The sequence below is a fragment of the Micromys minutus genome, assembly GCF_963924665.1.
Source record: "Micromys minutus genome assembly, chromosome: 29".
Lineage (NCBI taxonomy): Eukaryota > Metazoa > Chordata > Mammalia > Rodentia > Muridae > Micromys > Micromys minutus.
The window spans coordinates 30,842,359-30,864,835 of record NC_137964.1 but is presented as its reverse complement, the minus strand read 5'-3'; the positions used below and the strand labels follow the sequence as shown (position 1 = coordinate 30,864,835).

Sequence of the window (22,477 nt, the reverse complement as noted above, 5' to 3'; positions counted from 1 at the left end):
AAGCAAAATTCTTAAGGAGATTATCTACTAAAAATGTTTTTTTTTTTTAAACCATAAAAGTTAAAGGGGAAAAAAAGAGAAACAGAAAATACTGTAAAAGGAATCCGCCCCTCTTCAATTAGCTTAAGTAATCAATCATATCTATAAGCTTTTTACTTTTTTTTTTTTTTTTTAAAGATTTACTTATGGTTGACTTAGGCCGAAAGTCCCCGCAGCAATGGCGAGTCAGTCACAGGGCATCCAACAGCTACTGCAGGCAGAGAAGCGGGTGGCCGGGAAGGTGGCCGAGGCCAGCAAAGCCAAAGAACCAGAGGCTGAAGCAGGGCCAAAGCAGCCCAGGCTGAAACTGAACACTGCTGCCTGCAGAGAAGGAACTCAAGGCCAAAGACCTGCAGCACTGGGGTCCCGTGGCAGTTGTGGCAGTGAGGTGGGAGACACAGGAATGGCCATCCTCCAGAAGTACTTTGAGCAGAACAGGGGGATGAAGTCCTGAATAACCTCTTGGCCTTTGTGTGTGACATTCGGCCTGAAACCCATGAGAACTACCTCATAACCGGATGGGGGTGGGAGAGCCTGCTCTGTGGGTCGGCATGGGATCTGCCCCCATAGAATAGGAAACCTCCACAGAACTCGAGTCTGTTCTGGAAGGCATTCAGTTATTTCTCTATGCTGTTGTAGAACCCCTTAGTTTTTGAGAACATCAAATCTAGTTTCTCTTACAGACTTATTACACACCTGAAGTTTCATCTTCTTACCTTGTGTGTCTTTAAGGCGTATATGTCACCTGTTTTCCTGTGTATTCACCCAAGTCACGGGTATCAATGGTAGCTTTTCTTTTACTAGTCTGGTAGAAAAAAAAATCTTTGAAGAAAAGGAGTAAATTGTTCCCTTCTACTTTCTTAAAGGTCAGGGGCATTATCTCTGAAAAGGTAGTAAGTAGCTATTTGTAACTCCTGCGAAGAAGCAGGCAGCCTGGTGGTGCTCTATCCTGGATCATTAGGACAGTGAACGTGCTTGTTCAGGCTGCTGTCAGTGTATCCTAACCCAAACCACTAGATGCTAGGACTCAACTTGCTACATGTTATTTGGTGTGCTTGTAATCGTTTGACAGTAAAACTTTGTCTTGCAAAAAAAAAAAAAAAATTGTTTTTTACTTATTATGTAGAGTTCTGCCTGCATGTACACTTGCACCCCAGAAGAGGGCATCAGATCTCGTTACAGATGGTTGTGAGCCACCATGTAGTTGCTGGGAATTGAACTCAGGACCTTTGGAAGAACAGTCAGTGCTCTTAATTGCTGAGCCATCTCTCCAGCCCTCCTTTTTTCTTAAAAAAAAAAAAAAAAATAGCCATCCACAGGGGAATAGGTCGTTTAACCTGAAGATAAGGTTCTGGGGTCTTAGAGAGATCACAATGGTGGTTCGACAACCACTAAATATTAGCATTCAATGGAAAACATTCTTTTTGGTTATGGCTATGGAAATGTCTGAAAGGTATCAGGAGGGCACTGGCTCGAGAAGAGTGTAGGAGAAACAACACACAGACTCCCACAGCTCGTTTGACTACAGACTTGTAGCCAGCTAACACCTAAGAAGACATCCTGATATACCACCCAGCAAAGGTGTGCCATCTGATTCAAGTTCACCTGAAGCCACCAAGCTGAAGGCCAGTCTCCCATTCCTCCATCTGGCTTCCTCTGAAGCCTCTGCCCCTCACTGAAAGACCTCTGTCCACAAATGGAGCCCTACACACACAGCAAAACTGCAGATATTTCACATCAAGGAGGACTAAGAATCTCACTGGTCTGAGATCTGGAATGTTCCCTTTCAAGGCTGTATCTCAAATCCCTGGTCATTCTCACTGTCACAAATGAAGTTTTAAAGCCACGTCTAAGTATGCCTTGGGTGACCTCTGAAGTTACAGAAGGCAGAGGCACCTGCATCCCAGTCCTCAAAGTTACTTCACCAAAGTACAATGTGGTGGCCAGGCATGGTGGAGGGACAGCCTGCCACCACCTCACCCCACCCCCATGGGGGGTACAGGTTCTCCTGATGAAAGGTCACAGCTAAGCAAGAGTTCTAACACCAAAAACATCTAAACAAGTTTCTTCATGGGAGCTCCCAGCAGGGGCTCACTGTGGTGAGCACCCGAGAGTGGGGGGGTTCACCGTGAAGATGCTTACAGTGTGGGGATCCCCGTGGTACCTGTGGTGACAGTGGGGTGGGTGGAAGATAGGAGGCAGAGAACAAACAGACCACTTGGCAACTTAATTAATAAACATCATCGTTTATCCTGTTTTCTTAAAAATCCAGTGGGAGAGTGGCTATAAATAAACAACGGGTCTGTACAGTCTTCTGTGGGAGGCACAGGGCCGACCGTGGCTTTCCACACCTGAAGGTGACACGTGTGGTCAGCCTGACAGCCCAGAGATGGTGACAGTCACTGATCCTCTTCACACAGGCATGTTGGCAGACAGAGCACAGGAACCTCCTGCCCAGCCATACGAGTCATTTCTCCAGTAGCAGGTCCAGGGAGCAAGAGGGCCATGGCAGGTGGCTTCGCTGGGGCTCAAGCAACACACAGATTTGGTGGCTGCAGTTTGACAGAGTTCTTGTCACCAAAGTGGGACAAACCTCACAAGAGGCTGGGGGTTCCATGGTGTTTGGGTCCAGCGCAGGCAGCCACCTTGCCACCTTACCTACACCACGATGGGGCACGCGATAGATACTTGTAGCCATTGGGAGCTAGAGAAGGGAGATACAGATGGAAACTTCTGAAATTTCCACGTCTTCCACCCTGAACAAGGACAGGCATGTCTAAATAAATCATGTTTGTTGGAGGCTGTTCACAGTGGGGACTCCAGGAACATGCCACGCCCCTCCCCCAGCCCTGTCCGTTGGCTGCAGTATCCAGGGTGAAGACAGTCAGTGGAGTAGAAGCCCAAGGCAGATGAGATGAGAACTCTCCTGCCCCATGCTTCTGGGCCCAACTCGGGAAGCAGGCACGAGATCTGCCAATCAGATTCGGGCGGGAGAGCACACTGCTGCTCTTCAAACACCTAAAGGTAATTGTTAAAATGAGCTTCCCTTCAAACTCAAAGGAGGTCAGAAAAAGGATCAAGTATAAACCAAACAAGACAAGAGTGGAATACAAGGAAGGTGGGTGAACCCAATACTCCGAAAGCAAGAGTCTCTGGTGACTGAGGTCTGGAAGAGGCCGAGGCAGGAAAGAGCGGTACAGAGATGGAGGTGGCGGCCATGTGAGCGCCCTGAAGACTCCAGTGCTCTCCATGTCCCACGCAAGAAGCTAGTCCCGGTAAGTTAAGAATTTTCTATTAAGAAGAAAACAAAACAAAAATAAAAACCACTCCAGACAAAGGGTCAAGGGAAGAGGAAGCGCGTAGAAAGTCAAGCCGCTGACCGCCGGCGGATCACGAAGAGCCCACGCTGCAGCTGGCCCAGGTAGATTCGCATCTTGGTACTGTCACTGGTCTTCCTCACCCAGATCTGCAGGGACAAGACCAGGGAGAGTGAGAGGGATTCCTGCAAGGCCTGGGTGTGGGCTGCGTCTGCTCCAGGGGCCTTCTAAGCACCGCGGCTCTCGAGGCGGCTCTGCAGCCTGCCCACTGTGGAGGATCGGCAGCTCCCACACCTCTAATAGAGCCGGCTCAGTTTCTGCCCGTCTTCAGGACTCTGGACTTGGTGATCATATTTTTCTTTTTTTAAAGATTTATTTATTTGATATACGTGAGTACTGAGGCTACCCCACCATCACCAGGTACAGAGCAGCCCACCACACAATCACAAGCCCTCTTGGCTGGGAGGCACCACGACTTTCTGATGGACCCCCAGCTTGGCTCTGGCTTAGAGGCAAGTCTCACAAACTCAGCCTCTGAAAGAATGGCATTCCTTCATCTGAGCCTGTCTCCAACTTCCACGCAAACTATCATTTTGCAAACTGGTCGCATTTAAGAGCGGCTAAGAGCATTCCAGAGGCTTAAGTTATTCCATAATCCAGTTTCATTAGATTTACCGTGCACCAGCACAAATCACTAACAGAGAAGAGACACATGAAAATCAATTTCTCTGCAGACGTTTGTGACTGATAAAAGATTAAGCCAATGCAGCTATGAAAGTTTCAGACTTTTTAAAACTTCTAATTGTGCAGGTAAGACACTGCTGACATCTTCCTAATGAAGGGCCAGCAGGAGCCCAGCATCCTCTGGTAGCACAAGCAGCTTTAACTTCATGGAGTGCCTGGCAGCGCTGTGTTCAGAGGCACAACAGGGTGTGTCAGACTGAAAGGATAGCCAGGAGTGGCAGGCCAGCGACACCAGCCCATTTACTGAGCACTTCTTGGTGCCCAGTGACCCACTCATCCTCACAGACAAGTCTGATGGCATGTAGGAAGGTGGCGTTCGCGCCACACACAAGCACCACTGTCAGCATGCAGCCACTAGAGGGCACCAGAGTGCTCGCCTTTTGCTCTCTCCTGCTCAGGGGGGCTCCCAAACCCGTGCACCATGGAGCGCATACGGAGCTGCAGGGCCCGGCTCAGGCAGCACGGAGGCTCAAGGGTGCTGCTGACTGTTTCCCCCCACAGTGCTGACACACCCCGCAGGAGACAGAACCCCACCGCACTTTCAGCACTTCTCAGAGCTACTTGCTCTCCTGGGGAAGAGATCAGGTGCCTACCTCATTGGCTCCCACTGAGCTGATCACACAGCTCAGTTTCTGGTTGTCCTTAGACTCCAAGTAGATGGCCTGGCTCTTGTGGTACCTACCAAAACCAGGACACAAACAAAAATATCAGGATGGAGGGAGGGGCAGGAAAAAAACACCAGTGACAGAACCACCCCTCCAGGAGTCTCAGCAACACACAACCGAGCAATAGCATGGGCTTCAGAAGGCAGACAGACAGACGGTCTTCCACCCCAATACTGGGTGTCACCAATCACTGTTTCTAAGATGGGGTCTCTCATTCAACCTGGAACTCTGATTCTGCTAGACCCGCTGGCAGGTGAGCCCCAGGAATCTTTCTCCCCAGCACCCAGCACCACAATGACAGTGATGTGCCGTATGCCCGGCCTTTAACATGGGTGCTGGGGACGCACACCCAAGTTCTCCTCACACTTCCTGACCATGCATCCTCCCAGCTTCAATAAGCACATGACTTTACACAGATAGGGAACACGGAACCATGAGGTCAGTCCAAAAGAGGAATGTGGAGTAGGGAAAAGGCAACTGAATTCTACATACTGCCAAAATCCTTGTATTATCACGTAAAAAAAAAAAAAAAAATTACTTCATTTCCCAAAACCTGACCCACTCCACAGCTCTAGAGCGTTAAGGGAACCCATGCCACAGAAAACAGGCCCTGCAGTCAGGTGACAGCTAGAAGGCTCGGAGTGACTCCATCTCTGGTCACATTTGCGGGTCCAGATATGGGGGGGGGCAAGGAGAGGATGGGAGACAGTGGGAGAGAGGAAGAGAGAAAACACACACACACACTCACTCACGCACTCTGTATCGCCTTTGGCTAGCTATCTTAAAGTCTCAGCTCTCCAGCGTGTCTTCTGCGAGGGTCATTAGTCTATGTCAAAGCATAAGGCAAACTGCCAGTGCAGACTACAACATGGGAAGTGGGCCAGAGGAGAGAAGGTGGAAGCCGCTAGACCACACCCAGACCATACCCAGACGGAGCCCTAACCCACTGCCCTCCTGCCGTCATTAAAGCCCCCAGGATATGCTTTGTACCCCGCCTTTGGAAGAGACATCAGGAAACAAGCTCTGTCAGCCAGGGCTGTGTCTGTGGAAGGGAGAACAGAAGAAGCTTCCAGGGACAAAGGAACAAAAGCAGAGCATGGGGCCTGATGAGGGGAGGCCTCAAGGCAGGGCTTCCAGAGCCCCCTGCAATAAGAATGGGGCGGGGCAGGGCGGCCCAGCTGCCAACACCTCCACAGGACTGACTCCAGAAACAAAGGGAAGAGAGGGCACTAGACCAAGAAAGAAAAAATGGCATCTCAAAACGTATGCAACAGCACACACACACACAAAAACAACTTCAAAATTGAGAGGAAAATGTTTGGAGACACCATCGTTCTGCTCACAATAAGGAACACGGTGAGTTCTGACACTTCAAACCAGACACCTGTGTTGAAAGGACCAGACGCTAGTGGTTGTGGGTCCCTCTTTAAAAAAAAAAAAAAAACAAACAAAAACAAAAAAAACTGTCCCATGTTTTCCTCCTCAAGACATTTCAGTCTCTGGACCAAGCCCAGAAGGACAAAGCATGGAGGCCAGTTACAAAATGAACAGCACCTGAAATATCACAATGGCTGGAAAACTCACAGATCCACAGAACCGTTAGCCATAAATCTCGCTGTTCCCAAAGGCCATCCTTACATGCTGGCCTGATCTTTAAAGGTTATTTGGTTTTCGTTATTGCAAACATTTTTTTTTTTTTAAATTTCACTTTGCACCTAGAGTTAAGCAGCAAGGACCTGCCACCTAGTGGTGGCACACTGACCTAAGAAACAAAAACAAGCAAGGCCAAGACCACACATCTGCAGGAAGGGAGCCATTGTGACTGCAGCAGGCTGACAGACACTAAAGCAGGAAGACCCAACTGTTAAAATATCTGAATTAACATGAGCCTTGGAAAATAAGCCCCACATGTCAGTGACATTAATACTGGAATCTATTAAACAACAGAGCACATTCACACAGCATCTGTACCATAGATGATATAAGAAATATGGTCTGTGAGAGACAGACAGACAGAGAGTACGCCAGCACATGTGAGGAGGTCAGAGGGACAGCTTGCTCAGGCACTGCCCACTCACCAGCCCCAAGACTCGTTTTTATGCACACACTGCATTTGATGCAGAGAATTGAGCATCCGTGACTGTGGCTCTGAGGTCCTGGGACCCTGAGAGATGACCAGCTGTGCCAGAAAATGTCACTACTTAATGGTAGTGACAGAAGCTCTCTGGTGACCATACCTCCTCCATACAGCCAACAGGAAGTCAGGGTGTAGCCATATCCACGTACAGCGACAGCCTGCACATCAGCCCTGGACATCAGAGCTAAAGACCCCTGAAAGGATGGCAGGAGTGACCACTACCTGGGATGTCTAACCAGTGTTTGTTGAGTGAATAAATATGTATGAGCTGCTCGGGTTCCTTTCTGTTGTTCCCAGTGAGTTACAGACAACCGAACAGCTCAGCTATAGCATCTCCCAACTACACTTCCTGGACACCTGAAAGGGACAAGGATGTCTAGGAAGAGGGAACCGCTGCCAACAAAAAGCTTCTACCCTTTGAGAACCCTTCAGCATTGAGAAGAGCATCCACTCGGCTCAGGTAGCAGAGCCCTCCTCCAGCCTGGTTAGATCACAAAATCCTTTTCTCCTGTCACTTTTTACACAGAGGAGGGGATGGAGTAGGACATGTGGCCTGTGTTGGCTAGAGGGGGACAGCCTGTAACTTCCAATGTGGAGAGAGCAGCATGGTGCAAAGCATCATGAGACACACTTGGAGGAACGCTGCTCTCAGTGGCCTCTCAGCATCCACCAGCTGGCCCTCGGTCTTAAGTAGAAGCTCACTCAAGACTCCGTCTGGGCCAGAGCCCCAGCATGTGGGTTTGAGTGTCTGCACCACCAAAAGAAATTAAACTAATACATAATGAGGTAAGCTGAGAAAACACCGAGACATCATCGGCTCACCAGGCCCGACCGTCCACAAACCGCTCTTCGGAGACCGCCGTGAGCAGTCCACACGACCCACAACTTACCACCTTTTATCATAGTACAGTTTGCCATCTTCTATCCGCGCCTCAAACCTCTGGGCTGGAGACTCTGCAGGTGTGGCAGGCAAGTGTTCAGGAGAGGACGGGGAAGCTGGAGGAGTGAGAGACGCCAAGATGACAAGCAGAACCGTGAACCTGGGCCTACAGGGCCCAGCAATGCCACGCAGGGACTGATACACAGTGTGGCCACAATTCTCACAAGTCCTTCCGTTGTTTATAGAGGCAAAGTCACTGTGCTGCCCAGGTTGGGTGCAGATAGTAGCTATCCAGAGTCCACTGGCTATCCACAGAGGCCACTGGCTAGTCACAGGGGCCACTGGCTAGTCACAGGGGCCATTAGTGCTGACTTCATCAATTTCTGCAATCTGATGACCCCTCATTACCAGGTCACCGCACTGATTCTAAAATTAGTGTGGTCACCAAATCATCATAGCTCACTCAAAATTTCTTGAGCATGTACAGGGTGTATGGTCTACTAATGAGGACTGGGAACAGCCAGGGGGCCTCACCAGGACCAGACCAGCAGTGATACGGAGCTTCAGAAAGAACCTAATGCCCACCTGACGCCCACACAGAGGGTCTCCTTCATAGTAAGTCAAGGAAAAGACAAACAGCCAGCTTTAAAGAAAACAACATGGGAGAGGCACATGTGTCATTTCCTGACCTTTTCATGACTTCTCCTAATCCACTCCTGCAAATCCCATACCTGCTTTCCAATGGCAGGTACAAAGACTGGCAATGTCATCTGGCACTCACCTGGTCTCTTGGGTGACTTAAGCTGTAGGAAGAACAACAAAAAGGTCTCAGAGAAAATCTTAGAAGGTAAAGCATCACAGATGTCATGGTGACAGGGACAGGGGCCTATGTCACGTGAGTTGCAAGGACATCAGACATCCCACTGTACCTTGTTCAGCGTCCTCAGGTCCTCCATGATCTGCTCGTCTGTTAGCAAGTAGTTTAGCTGAGGTGCTGAGAGTTAAAGAAGGCACGCAACACATGGCTTCCAAGGAGACAAAGGCACACAACGCCCCGACGCCTTGGGACCGGCGAGGCCCGGGCTACATAAAGGCTGTTTTCAAGGTAAGAACTCGCCACTTTAAAACACCAACTCTCATGCTAAGTCATCACGCACAGGGAAGAACTCAACATGCCTGTCATACAAACTGCTCTGAGGGGAAGGGAAGCTGTTTGTTAGATGTCGGTGGTGGTGGGAACACAGGACCGTAAGGTGACAATTTCATCTCAGGGTAGAAAACACTGCTGCTCCCAAAGCGTAAGCTTTCCAGACATACAAGGAAACTCAGTCTCACAGTGGCTTAAATCATGCTGTGACGGTGAACGGGGCTGGAGCACGCCCTCTACTGGAGGGGCACAAAGTGCAGCCCACTCTGGGCAAACTGCTACGTTTAATCTCCCAAAGAGAGCTGCTCCGTGCTGGCCCACTGGCCATGTCTATGGCTAGACAGTGTCTTGCCATGAACCTGTGGCACAGTTCACAGCCCACCAGTGCAGAGGCGGGTGACCTAGACCAGGGCAGTCTGCAGCCCAGAGGCAGAGGTGGGTAACCTGGACCACGGCAGGCAGTGTTGCCCTCAATCTACACATCTCACTGTAAGTTGCCCTGAGCTTGAAGGGAGTTTCCAAAAGAGTTCCTTTCTCTGTGACCATTTTCTGAAAACCTCTCCAGTGAAAAGCAATGGTTGAAGACTCCCATGCAAATGGCCAACCCGACCTGTGGTGAGCATTTCACGCACACTTTCCCGACCAGTACTGGCACTGTTCTATGAGATCATGGCTCTGTGCACACGATGAGCCAGTAAGCATAGGGTCTCACTGTTCAAGCTTGGCACAAAAGGATATCAGGAGCCGGTTTTCTCCTCTTGTCTGGAATGGGGACAGGATCATTTGGTCGCCTCCGTAATTTTCTGGTCATGATGGGTTTCACTTCCATAGAATCTGTGGCGGGAATGAAAGGGGTGAAACTATCCAACTGCCCCTGAAGCCAGCTGGAGTTCGTACAGTCTAAAAATGTCTGTCCCACGGACACCCCATCACAGCTGTGTGACCACACATGCTTAAGTCTATGCACGACCCCAGCCAGATGCCCATGCCAGGCTGCAGGCTCTGTGCTTACCTGAGTCACGCTGGTGAGCACCCACAGTTACAGGCCATGGGACTGAAAAGAGGCTGGGGACCAGCCAGGTACCTCAGTTCTGCTCCCACAGAGGCTGGGTGCTGAAGCCCATGGCACAGAGCGCCCTTCTAAAGGCCACTGACCCCAGCAAGGTTTCTACTAAAGTCTGTTTACACACTCCCAACTTTCTTCTTCATAACTCTTTGTAGCTACCTGAGGTCAAGACTGATACAACAAAGACAGGAAATGGGGCCACCTTTCATTCTGGATTTCTCCACATGAGGTTCAGAGAAGGATTCCACAGGGAAATCTCCCCCCACTCAGATATGCTCTCTTCGAGGGATGGGCAAGCCTGACACCTGAGTCTGCATCTGCCTGCAGTCTTACTTCTAACACCACTAAGACCTGCTATTCAGAGCTTCAAACATCTGCTTCCTATGAGTCTGGCCAGTGAGCCCAAGAGCTCAACTGAGGCACAAAATCAAACGATGCTGAAGAGGCTATCTGAGCAAGACATGTCTCAGTCGTGTAACCTCCAAGCAGTTAACCCAACTAACTGCCTTGCATTAGACGCCTCCTAGCTTCTGTGAGGCAGGCACGACCTAGAGTCCCGCTGGGTCACCCTTTCATAGTTCAATTCCTACCCATCCATTCACCAGGAAATCCACCAGGGCCTGGAACCCCAGGCAGTGCTGGGCCTGTCTGGAAGGGAACACTGGAGAATGGTGGGTGCTAGGTAACCTAGAGCATGCCCTGATGTGTCTCCTGGCAACATTGGTACCACAGGAACAGGCCATTCGTTCTGCACCCCTAGGCTGCTCCCACTTCCTGCCCCTCCCCAGCTGCAGGTCAAACTTCCCTTTAACATATTAACCATAAAGCAAGCTGACCCATCTCCCTCCTTAAGTGAAATCTAAGGAGTGAGCTAACCCCAGAGCAGAGGCTCCTGACTGACCTCATAGGAGACAACAGATTTCTACCTCAACATTATGACAGCTCACAGTATGTCCTAAAGCAAACCTGTGGATTTGACTGAGATCATGAGTAGCTTCAACAGGGGCCGGAGGGTTAGGGGACACCCTAGTGAGTGAACAAATGCCAGGAGAACAACAAAAGTCAAGCTGCGGAAGATGGCCAACAGTCAAAGGAAAGGCAAATGAAAAATGATCAAGCCTGGGCTGCAAAGGTGGCTTGGACTGAAGAGTGTCTGTTCCTACCCTGGGTCAGTTTCCAGCCCCTCCCCAGGCAACTCAGGACCGCCCATAAGGCCAGCTCAAAGCATCTGCTGCCCATCTCCAGGATGTGCAGGCAACTGCAAACCTATGGCATAAGCATGTGCACCTGGTTATCTGGGTCACTTAGAACCCTGGCCTCAATAAAGATTCACATTCAGCTCACTCTGCTTACTAGACGGCCCAACAGCCCAGCGCAGGCCCTGGGAGTGAGACAGGCCTGGCCCCAGATCTCAGCAGCCCCCAGGTGACCAGATTCTTCACAGCACCCAGCAACTGCATTAGCCCCTGGTGTGCCCAGCAGGCTGAAGAGACCTACTGCCTCCTGCTATATCCTGGTTCATAAGTTACTCGTGCTGGGCAGAGCAGGCCCAAAACACCTGCTTCCTATGGCCTCTCATCGACTTTTTAAGAGAAATCTTGAGATTGAAGAGGCCATTTTAAGACATTGCGTCTGTGGATGGAGTTGGAAGCAGCCAGTTTGTTTCCGCCCATCCAACACCACGGCAGCACCATCTGTGGAAAGCTATTATCCTTCCAGCTTCAGTGCCTCCCTCCCACCCTCCACTGCCAGCGCTCTCCACATCGAAGTACCAAATGGCTTGAGGAAGGACATCGGTACCTTCTACCCACGGATGGCTTTAAATGCTCGGCTCTCTGCTTTACTGCCTTACAAATGATTTCCCTGTCTTTATTCGTCTTTTCTGCCTCCTGTCTCAGTTCAGAAGCTGGCTATAAAACCACCTGGCCAGGGCCTGATGCTCATCAGTAACTAGGACACCAAAGCCCACATAAGGTGAGTGTGTCCTTCCCTGAGGATGGGGCGGGATTTCCCTCCGAACAGCTGGAGGCTCCGGCAGAGTGCAGAGGGGGCAATGCCAGCCACAGCCAGCATCGAGAAAACGGCACTGGGGCAGTGGGGGGAACGGGGTGCCTGAGCGCAGCACCATGGTGCAGCCTGAAGACACTGGCCCAACACCCACCTCAGGTTTCTGAGCTGCACTCGTGCCTTCCACCCCCACCAGACCCTGCATCAGGGTCATCGGGGACCTGCGGAGGAGTCAGTCCATGTCGATGGGATGGCCAAGCTGGTCCACAGTGCAGACACAGAGAGACCTGTGAGCTGTAGACTTTCTGACTCAGTCAACTCCAAGATTCCCATGAAAACCCAGATGTCCCACCGAGACTTGTTAAAATCAGCTAGCCCAGAGCCGCAGAACCTTCTGAACGGATGACAACCACTAAGTTTCTGGGTATGCAGAGGAACACACCACCTGTGTGGCCATGTAGCAAACTCGGCGCTGCCTTGCAGTGAAGCCCCTGCCAAGTTCTGAAATGGCTGGTTCTTGCCAACGCTCCCGTGACTCACCAGCCTGCAGACGGCAATGGGAGAGGCGGCACTGCCACTCCCCCCAGACCTGTCTGTGACCTGCTGAGCTCCCTAGACATCAAGTCCCAGCAGCTGGGGAGGAACTCGACTATCAGAATGCGACAGACTGACGGATGGCACGGGCAAGCTGCTCTGGAGCCTTCTAAGCTTCACTGCCCTGAAGGACTTGCTGGCTCTAAGCCTCGCAGCACTGCCTCGGGGAAGAGAGCCCACAGCTATCTTCCTCGTGACGTCAGAGGACAACACCGTTTTCTAATCATAATAACGGCCATCTCAGGTGGCCCTGCTAAGGAACTCAAATATAAGACACAAATGGCAGTGACAAGGAGCCTGAGTGTGCAATGGCTTCTGAACATCAGCCCGAATGGGACCTGCCTGTCACGTGACGCCTCGGGCACTCAGTCAGGAGATGAGGTAGGATCTAACCCCTGTACAGGGGGAGCTAAGCAGCCTGCGGCAGGCGTGAGAGGACAGACAAGGGCAGCCCTGCGGCAGGCATGAGAGGTCAGACAAGGGTACCTCCGCTCAGCTCCATCGTGAGCTTCTCGTTCTCAATCATCTTCTTCTTCTCCTCCAGCTCCGCGATCAGGCTCTCCTTCAGCTCCACCTTCTTGTCCTCAAACTCCTTCACGGCCGCCTTCTTCTCTTTAATGTAATTCCTCTCCACCTGCTCCGTCTGATCCGGGGAGAGAAGCAGCTGGGGCGGGGCGGCCACAGGCACCAGCCCCAGAGCAGCTCTAACCCCAGGAGCAGAGAAAGCCCGAGACTTCATCTCACCCACACAGACCAGGGGTCTTGGGGCCAATCCCAACAGGTCCCCAAACCCACCCACGTGAGAGCACTTGTGTCCAAGGCACTGTGCCGCCACCCTGCCTGTTCCTCTCCCCATGAGTCTGCCGGCTTTCTCAGCAAACAGAGTCTCTCAGAGAGAGCTAAGGTTGTTCCTTTTGGAAGGACACAATTTCAAGTGAAAACAGCCCATTCCAGGTGAAGTTTCTGCCTTCAAAATTAATTACACGACACTAAAGCCAGACAGTATGCTATTATGTCTGATCTATAAGAACAAAAGCAACTACAGACCATTCATTAGGCACCCGAACCCTCGAGTACTTATGCATCAAAATTAAGCTATTAATAAAATAAAGAACTGCCTGAAAGCCCACTTGTGAAATCCCACCCCTGTCTTGGGGGACAGCTGTGGGCTGTGTAACGGAGCATACGCTCTGCCTGGCCTGCATGTGCCAAGCCAATTTTAGTAAAATCACCTTCCAGTAACTTGAATCTGACCAAAGAGCACCTTTCATGTCCCACTGGCCACAAAGGCAGCCTATCAAGACCCAGCCCCCTGTCTCAGCAACACGGCATGGAACTGTCTGCGACATGGAAGGAAATACTGACTCCATCTTGTCTTATGACCCATGAAGAAGCCCAAACAAGGCAGACCTGTGGAGCCATCTCAGAGACCGGGCTGTGGAGAACCACTAGCAAAGCACCGGGGTTAGGTTAATCAACAGACAGTGGGCTACACAGACGGTTAGAGGAACTCACTGCTCCTCCAAAGAACCTGAGTCTGGTCCCAGTGCCCACACTAGGTGGCTCTCAACTGCCTGTAATTCTGGCTTCAGGGGATCCAGCACCCTCTTCTGGCTTCTGGAGGCACACACATACATAAATTACACTTTAAATTAAAAAACAATCAAGGGCAGCATCTTAAGCCAATGTGGTGGGGAGGGGCTACAGAACGCTCTTGGGTGGATGGAAGGTCTAAGCAGGCATTAGCATCCCTAACCGGGTGAGCGGTGGTGATGTTCCCAAACCGGCCACTTGCTGACAGAATGGGAGGTCAGCGGACCAAGGAGCCTACAAACGCACAGGACCCTGGGTACTTACTTCCAGCTGGAGAAAGAGCTCTGAAAGAGAGAAAAGCACAATTAAGATTCCCCAGCGTGGGCCTACTACATTTGGTTCACAACTACCACGGACAGACCAGAAACTTCTAGTCTGTGTGGTTTCTTTTGTAAACCTCAAATTCTAACGATCCATTTACATATGCAAACATGTCTACACACACCCCATGGAGCTTTCAGACCTGCAGAATTCAGACTAAGAGCTCAGACACTGTGAGGCATTCAGAGCAGCCAAGCCACCTGTCCTAGAAGCCAGGGTCACAGCAGGCCGGGGAACTGTGGGCCCAGACGGCTGGCTGCATGGTTCGCAACTCACGGCACTCCTGCATTTTATATAGGTCAGTACATTTGGCCAATGAAATGGTGAGTTTCCTAAAGCCACAGACAATGTGCTGGTGACATCACATTGGTCAAGGTGCCAATGTGCACAAATGCTTAAGCACCTTGAACTAACACTGTGCACAGCTGACCAGGAGCATTTCATGCTGCTAAATACTTGAATACACAGAGGCCAATACACGGCCATGCCCCTCATCTCAGTACAGACAAGCTAACCACAGCATGATGGCCGCCAGCCTCTTCCACCAAGTGGACAAGAGTGAAGAGCCGCCAGACGTCCTGACTCCTGGAAGACAGACAGCAGCTTTCTGAACAGGAGCCCCGGTTCACCTCTTTCCTCAGCTTTCCCCCAGTGGAAGGTCCAGCTGTGTCATGGGTCTGCATTCTGTGAGCATGGACAGGAGAGAGCATGCGCTGACCACCTACCTGCATTCCGGATCCTCTCTCTGTACTGCTGATCCAACTTCTTCATCCTCTTCTGATACTCCTGAAGCGTGCCTGATGGGGTAGTCACAGGGTACAGTGACTCAGGGAGGCAGCCTGCTCTGCACACGTCCCTCTCCTAAGGCACTTTGTAGCACTGGAGCCACCTACGGAGCTATGCCAGGGAGGAGGCACACAGTGGACAGTGCCAGCCTGTGTGGGCCTCTCGCCAGGGCGTGAGAGTGAGGACACCCACCTGGCCCTATGGTCTTAGACAATGAGTGTCATGCTTCTGGAGAAGGCTCATCCTCTTACAGTGAGACCTAGGTCACAACTACCCCGGAGAGCTATGTGTGGTGGTGGAAAACTCTGCAATATCAATACAGTGGCCCAGAACCCAAGTGAAGGTACGTTAGCACTGAGAGTGAATCAATGACTTCGAGGAACCAGATCCTTATTCAACTGAACACGACTCAGTCAGATGGTGCAGGTACAGATCCTGAAACCTCCCCAGGCAGCTGCCGTGAGCCCCATCTGTAGGACATGCTTGCTGGCACAGTAACTGGCAGAGGACCAGGGCCCAGGAGCGCACCTCCTGACAAGGAGGCACCAACAGGAAATCAGTTACACTGACAGGGACCCCAAAACCCTAAAACTCTAAAACGTGCTGCGGAGCCAGCAGCTGTCCGCTCACACTGCGGCCAGTGCTCAGCTCCCGTCCCTTCTTTCTTCACCGTGAAGATGAAGCAAGACAGGGGCAGGCCCCAAAGTCACATTCCTTAGTGAAAGTGACACTGGGCTGCAAGATCTTGGAGAGCTGGCTCTCGGTCTCAGGCCACCAAGACATTCTCCCACCACACTGGGAAGACAGTACTGTGGTGAAGCACCGGCTTGGATCAGGGACAGAGAACTAGATTCCTTAGATGACAATGCCCCTCTCTCTTAGAGATGCTTTCTCCATGTGAGAGCATGCACGCATCTGGAGGTCAGAGGACATCGTTTGGAGTTCTCGCCTCTTACCATGTGAACTGTGGTAACCACACTCATGTCATGAGGCTTGGCAGCAAGCTCCTTTATTCACTGAGCCGTCTTCCCAACCCACAACATCCTCTTAAAAAGACAAAGTCTATCTTAGGCATGGTGGTCTCCAGTCTACGCCCCAAGCCCTCGGGAAACGTCAGGAGTGAGCTCCACACTGAAGACAGTGAAATAGGAAAGTCAGGAGCTCACTCCTTGCTAAGAAACAGCAGGACCTGTAGAGACTGAAACAGACCAGACCCAAACCTCACCCGTACCCCAGACACAAGTGAGGCTCGCAGACTTCAAGGATTTGCAGCAGGGGGCGCTGTGGAGCTGGAGCAGTGGTACACCTACCTTCCTGCAGCTGCTGCAACTGCCTCTTCAAAGACGCCAGTTTGTCCTGATACATCCTGCAAGAGAGGACCAATTCAGCTCACAGGTAGGAGCAGGCTGTCCTGGAGATGCAATCGGTGGTCTTCAGGGTAGAGAAGGGGAATCAGGCTGAGGAGTCTTGAAGTAAAGCAATCACAAAGAGACAGGCCCCAGCCCTCCTGACGTGTGTCCATCCCTGTGAAGCCCTATAAACTTCACAGAGCGAGGGCAGCAGGTACTAGTGAATCCCTACAGGACAAGGTAAGCAAGAGCAGACCAAGAAGAGCAAACGGGGCCGAGGAGATGGGGTAAGAACACCTGCCACCAGCCCTAATGGCCTGAATTCCACCTTTAGGACCAACAGCACAATGGAAAGAGAGAAACCAATCCCTGCAAGTTGTCATCTGAGCACAGTGCAACACAGTGTAACCCCCTTAATGCACAAGAAGACATAGAAATGTACTGTCCAAAGGGATTGTATGTGGTGGAATAAGGTGCCCTCAGCACATCTATGTAAGGGCCAGGTCCACAACCCTTCCTGTCATGTGAAAGCCACCACCTTCCCAGGCTCAAAAGCTAAATGCAGGATGGATCTGCAGCCCTGGCTGGGCGAGGGCACAGAGCACACAAAGCAATGTGGCCGGTTTGTACCTCTCACACGGAGAGGTTACAGGCAAACACACACTAGCAAGAATGCCTGGGCTGTGAGTCCGAGCATATCACATCTGGGGCAATACTTCTGCTTCTACATGAAAAATCACCAGTTTCTCAGTGGCAACAACAAAGGCCTCACAGAACGTGACTCGAGACCTTTTCACTCCTCAAAAAGGCCGACAGATACAGACCCCTCTCTTCAGAACAGTGAGAGAGGCCCGGGAGTCGTCCTGACTGCGTCTGAGGGCCAGCCCTAATGCACAACTGAGGTTCACCACAATGGAAGCGGTTCTCTTCACAATGGCTGTCTAGCTTACTAAGTATGAAGAAGGCACAGTAACCAAAAGTTTATCTCTAAACTGTTGCTGAGCGGGCCTGGCTCTAGAGATGGCTCGGGGGTTAAGGGCACTGGCTGCTCTTCCAGAAGACCTGGGTTCGATTTCAGTTCCAGTGTGGCAGCTGAGAGTAGTATGTGGCTCCGGTTCCAGGAGACCCAGTGCTGTCTCTGGCCCCCCAAGGGCTCTGCATACATGACATACAGAACATGCAGGCAAGACACCCATGTACGTAAAAGAAAAATAAATGGACCTTCAAAACAAACATACACACAAACAAAACCAAAACTGCCCCTGAAACATGGCAAAGACAGGTGAGGATGGTGTCTGAGAAGTATGCGGAACCCAGGGCATCGAGTTCCCACCACACAGAGGGAGTAGCAAACCTCAGCCTCGCTTGGAAACGGAATACTTGGGGAATGAGAAAGGAATTGGGGACCAGATCCACTGGCATCTCATGCACGGAGAAGAGTCTGAGAACACGTTTCAACAGGCCAGACTCACACAGAAAGACCAGACAGAGAGTTTCAGGTGCAGCTGAGTGCACACACATGAATTGTTAATGTGACCTTGCACCAGCATGGGCCACACCTGGTTGAGTTGATCCTTTGGGTTGAAAAGGACAGATGCCACAGAAGGCCCTTCACATTCAAAACGAGCTGGAGGAAGAAATGGGGACCCCCTAGCCTACAGGAGCTTAAGGGTTCAAACCAAGAGCCTCAAAACAGATCCAGGCACCACTTCCTGAAAACTGGGTGTGGAGCCTCATAAACTTGCGGGGCAGGGGGTGGGATGAAGCAGGAAGACCTCTGTGAGTTCAAACCTTAGGTGACAAAATGATTTCCAAATGAGCCTGAACCTCTGAGTGATCCCCTATCTCCAACACACCCTACATGGCCATTCATCTGGACACAGGATGTATTGAGGTTCAGCTCCTTAGAAGGCTGGTGCAGGAGGACACGTGGAACCCAAAAGTTTGACACCAGTCTGGCAACATGGCAAGACTCTGGATTCGGTTCTTGTTGTTGGTTGATGTGTTTCTCTCTAAAAAAAATAACAATACCTAGGTGGTCGTGGTGGACATCTTTAATCCTAGTGTTTGGGAGACAAAGGCCGGTAAATCTCTGAGTTCAAGGCTAACCTTGTCTGAGGAGCGAGTTCCATGACAGCCTGGACTATGCAGAAAAACCCGTCTCAAAAAAAAAAAAAAAAAAAAAAAAAAACAAAAAGAGAGAGAGAAAAGGCCAGGTGTGATGGTACACACTGTTAGTCCCCAAACTCTGGGAATTGGAAGCTAGTCCACTCTCAAAACAACTCCTCCTTCCCCCTCAGAAAACAGTCAAGGCTTTGGCTTCTCTGGGCACACATGATTGTGGCTGAAGACGGAGGAAGGAGCTCTCGGGAGCACGTGTGAGAGCAAACAGACAGTGTGGCAGGAAGGGGACGGCAGCCTGTCAATTCCCAGGACATTCAGGACACCCAGAATATGGCCTACAAAATAGGACAGGGGCTGGGAACCTGCAAGATACCCATCTTCCTGGGTACTAGTTTCCACAGCAATTCTAATGGCCTTACCACCTGCCCTGCCATTTCCACCATGGCTCCTGCTAGCCTAGCCTCCGAAGAGTCCTAACTGGAAGGCTCTCAGATGTGACCAGAGAGGGAAATTACAGAAACATCAGAGCGTCAAAAGCAGTGAGGTCAAGAGAGTCTCTGGAGACTGAACTGCATTCCAGAGAAAAGGCACACGGGCTACTCACTGCTCCTTCATCTCCACGTAGTCTTCCTCATCGTGCTTGGCCAGGTCGGTCTCGCTGGCATCCTCGGTGTCTGCGTGAAACCAGGGGGGAAGCAGAGAGTTACGGTCAGGCTCACAGAATCAGCATCGCCACAGCACAGGCATTGTGACAGCGTAATTAACAGGCTTCTGGGAGAAGAATGAGTTTCTATCCAATGTGGGCCTGCATGAACCTACTAATAAAAAAGTGTGTGTGTGTGCACATGCATACACACGTTTAAAACTAAAGAGAAATGCCACTCCAACTTGGGTTTATGCTGAATGACCTTTACGTGACGCACAGTGAGAGAAGAGGGCACAGACAGTCTGGACAGAGACCACAAAGTGACAGTGGAACTGGGCACAGTTCGAGAGGAGATCTGTGTGTGCCCATCCCATCCCATGTTAGATGTACACGGTGAAAAGGAGACCATCCCCACAACCTTCAAGTCTAATAACCGAACCGATTTCCAAGTTAACAGGTTAAAAATATATACAGGAGACGAGGAAAGATACTTCTTGTTAAATGTTTCAAAACCTTGTTTTTAAATAAATTTTAACAAGGGGGCCAGAGGCATGGCTCAACAGTTAAGAGAGTTCACTGTCTTTGTAGAGGATATGGGATTGGTTCCCCAGCACCCATATCAGATAGATGGCTTATAATGTCCTGGAACTCCAGTTCCATGGGATCTGGCGCCCTCTTCTGGTTTGAAAGGGCACCTGAACACGAGGCGCACATGAATCATAGAGACACATATACACACATAAAAATCAATGAGTTTATGACACTTTTTTCACTATTTTTGTTTTATGTGTATGAGTGTTTTGTCTGTGTGTAGGCGCACCCCCTACACTCCTGGGACCGACAGAGGTCAGATGATGGTTGGGGCTGTAGTTATGGATATAAATGTAACTTTTATTCACCTGATTGTCACCTCAAAGGTTTGCTTCCCCCCTCTGCTAACCTAGGCTTAGGCCTGATTGTCACCTCAGAGGTTTGCTTCCCCCCTCTGCTAACCTAGGCTTAGGCCTGGAAGCTTCTAGCCTCTGTACATCTAATCTTGGCCTGGGATGTTTCTGAGCCTCTGAGGCTTACTGCTAAATAAACTTGCCCTTGTTGTTCTTCCTGAGCTCTGACTCAAACACCTCGCCAGGCTGTCCTGTTTCAATCTGGCTTCAATCAGTTTCTTAATGAACGGCTCTGCCTCGCCTCGTTCTTACTTTGCCAATATCTTAGCTCCTTCTCCATCTCTGGCTCCTTCTGTCTTCACCTGTGTCCAGCTTGTTCTCTGTAAAACTGTCCCAGTAAAACCCCCTTCCTCCTTTTCCTCTGCGCTGCTCTCTTAAGTAGCCTTTTCCTCTCTCCTGAGAGTTGACTACATCCTATTCTGTCAAATCTCTCTCTGATCCATCACTTTGTCTGACACTCACTTAGACACTACTTCCAAACAGGGTGCTTCCTTCTACAAACTAGCTTTACCTTCATTGTTTGGAATTCAAAGTATGTTCTGCATTCCAGCCAGTGGGATTAAAGTTATGTGCTAAGGCTGAGCCAAAATACAACCAAAAAACTTTTTTTTCAATAAAACAACACAATCTCGGGATTCACAGCGTGATCATATATCCTGCAACATATAGAAAGTTGTTTGCCATTCAAACTTGGACTCTCAGACTGGTCTTAAGTAAGTATCTGGATCCAATGGCCTGAAGGTGATCAATTTTGTCTTCACTGTACCCCCTCGTGGTCATTTAAAAAAGTGCATCTTTCACATGGGGTGGGGGGAATCCCTGGTTAAACCTAACATTTTACCATAGTTAAACCAAATGCACTCAGTTCCTTCAACTTTCTGCTCGGCATTTGCTGCTGCGTTCTGAAAGGCTATATAGCAGACCCAAGTCTCCACAAAGCCACCTCCTTCCCTTCAGTGGAAGGCACTTTCCCGGAGGTCCGTGAAAGCCAGTCAGCTTTGTTATTAAGCACCTCCTCGCAGTCGAGGTAGCTTTTGCTTTTTACAGCCCAACTTTGTGGCAGAATACTGTCCACTCGACCCACACAAGGGCCTCCCCTTGCCCCTTGCCCTCCTGCTTCTAGCTTCTCCACCTAGCTAGCTCCTTCCTCAATCCCTCTAGGCGTCCCTCACACTCGCCAAAGGGTAAACAAAGTCCAGACTGAGACCCGAGGCGTGAGGAACGATAACGCAAATGCAAACTACTCCTGCCTGAAAACAAATCCAGTCCTCCCCTTTCATCCACTTCACAGTGGCAGGACGGATTCCATTTAACCCCTCACACTTAGGAAGTGAGGACTCCATACTACTCCGCAGGAGGTGGGTAAACAAGACAGCTCTAAGGTCACAAAGCTGGGAGAGGTGCGAGCCAAATGAATAATTACACCTGCCCGATTCCAGGTCCCTAAGTGGAGCTAGCTAGGGGCGTTAAACATTTTGAGCAGAAAAGCTGGGATCGAGGAAGCCAAGGCGAGCATCACTCCGACCCAAGTGCGGAAATGAGACACTAGGCTGGGGACAGTCTTAAAGGGATCCCTAGCTGTGAAGAGCTCCGGAGACCTCTGAACCCCCACGCCATAGCCCCTGGGCCCCGATCCCCGTCACACCTTCGTCGGACTCTCGGCCCCGGCAGCTGCGTTCGTCGTCCTCGGCGCTCTCCAGCTCCTCGTCGTCCTCCGGGTAGTACTCCGGGGCGGGTGGCGCTGCAGCTGGAGCGGGCGCCGGAGCCAGCAGCCCCGCGGCGCTCATGTCGCCGCCTCGGGCCGGGCAGGAGCGTGTCCCGCGGAGATCGCGGCCGCCTGGCTGCGCCCCGGACGGCCCCCACCTCGCGCAGCCAGAGCCGCGGACACCCGGTCTCTCTCCGCGCCGAGCTCCGCCCCCGGCGCCCGCGCTGGGCAACGGGGGCCTCGCGCATCCGGCTACTTCCGGGTCGTGGGCTGCCCGGTGACAGCCTGATCCAGCCGTCCTCGAGGCATTGGGCGAGACGCCGGGCTCCACGTTCTCTGACACAGAAGCGTCGTCATCACCATCTTAAGAATCCTCGACCGACCACGGGAGGGTGAGGGTGAAGAGGGTTGTG

General features: G+C 51.0%; 1 protein-coding gene and 1 pseudogene across 3 annotated transcripts; one reads left to right on the top strand and one right to left on the bottom strand.

The window, feature by feature from the left end:
* Positions 1-217: 217 nt before the first annotated feature.
* On the top strand, positions 218-609 carry LOC308439513 (V-type proton ATPase subunit G 1-like; annotated as a pseudogene). Its single transcript has one exon. The product of its transcript is annotated as a V-type proton ATPase subunit G 1-like (transcript).
* A 1,656-nt stretch (positions 610-2,265) lies between these two features.
* On the bottom strand, positions 2,266-22,264 carry SUDS3 (SDS3 homolog, SIN3A corepressor complex component). 2 transcript variants are annotated; one of them, XR_013975615.1, is made up of 14 exons: positions 22,005-22,264; positions 19,374-19,443; positions 16,607-16,662; positions 15,236-15,307; positions 14,454-14,473; positions 13,083-13,239; positions 9,668-9,763; positions 8,712-8,773; positions 8,564-8,585; positions 7,793-7,898; positions 4,694-4,778; positions 3,420-3,505; positions 2,698-3,330; positions 2,266-2,591 (listed from the first exon to the last, which is right to left on the bottom strand). XR_013975615.1 is itself a non-coding variant. In XM_080941148.1 (13 exons), the coding sequence occupies exons 1-13, from the start codon at positions 22,144-22,146 to the stop codon at positions 3,306-3,308; spliced, it is 999 nt and encodes a 332-aa protein (XP_080797274.1). In that variant the 5' UTR covers positions 22,147-22,264; the 3' UTR covers positions 2,266-3,305. The 2 variants fall into 2 exon arrangements, 1 of the variants encoding a protein (XP_080797274.1); XM_080941148.1 differs by having other exon boundaries at positions 2,266-3,330.
* Positions 22,265-22,477: the final 213 nt, after the last annotated feature.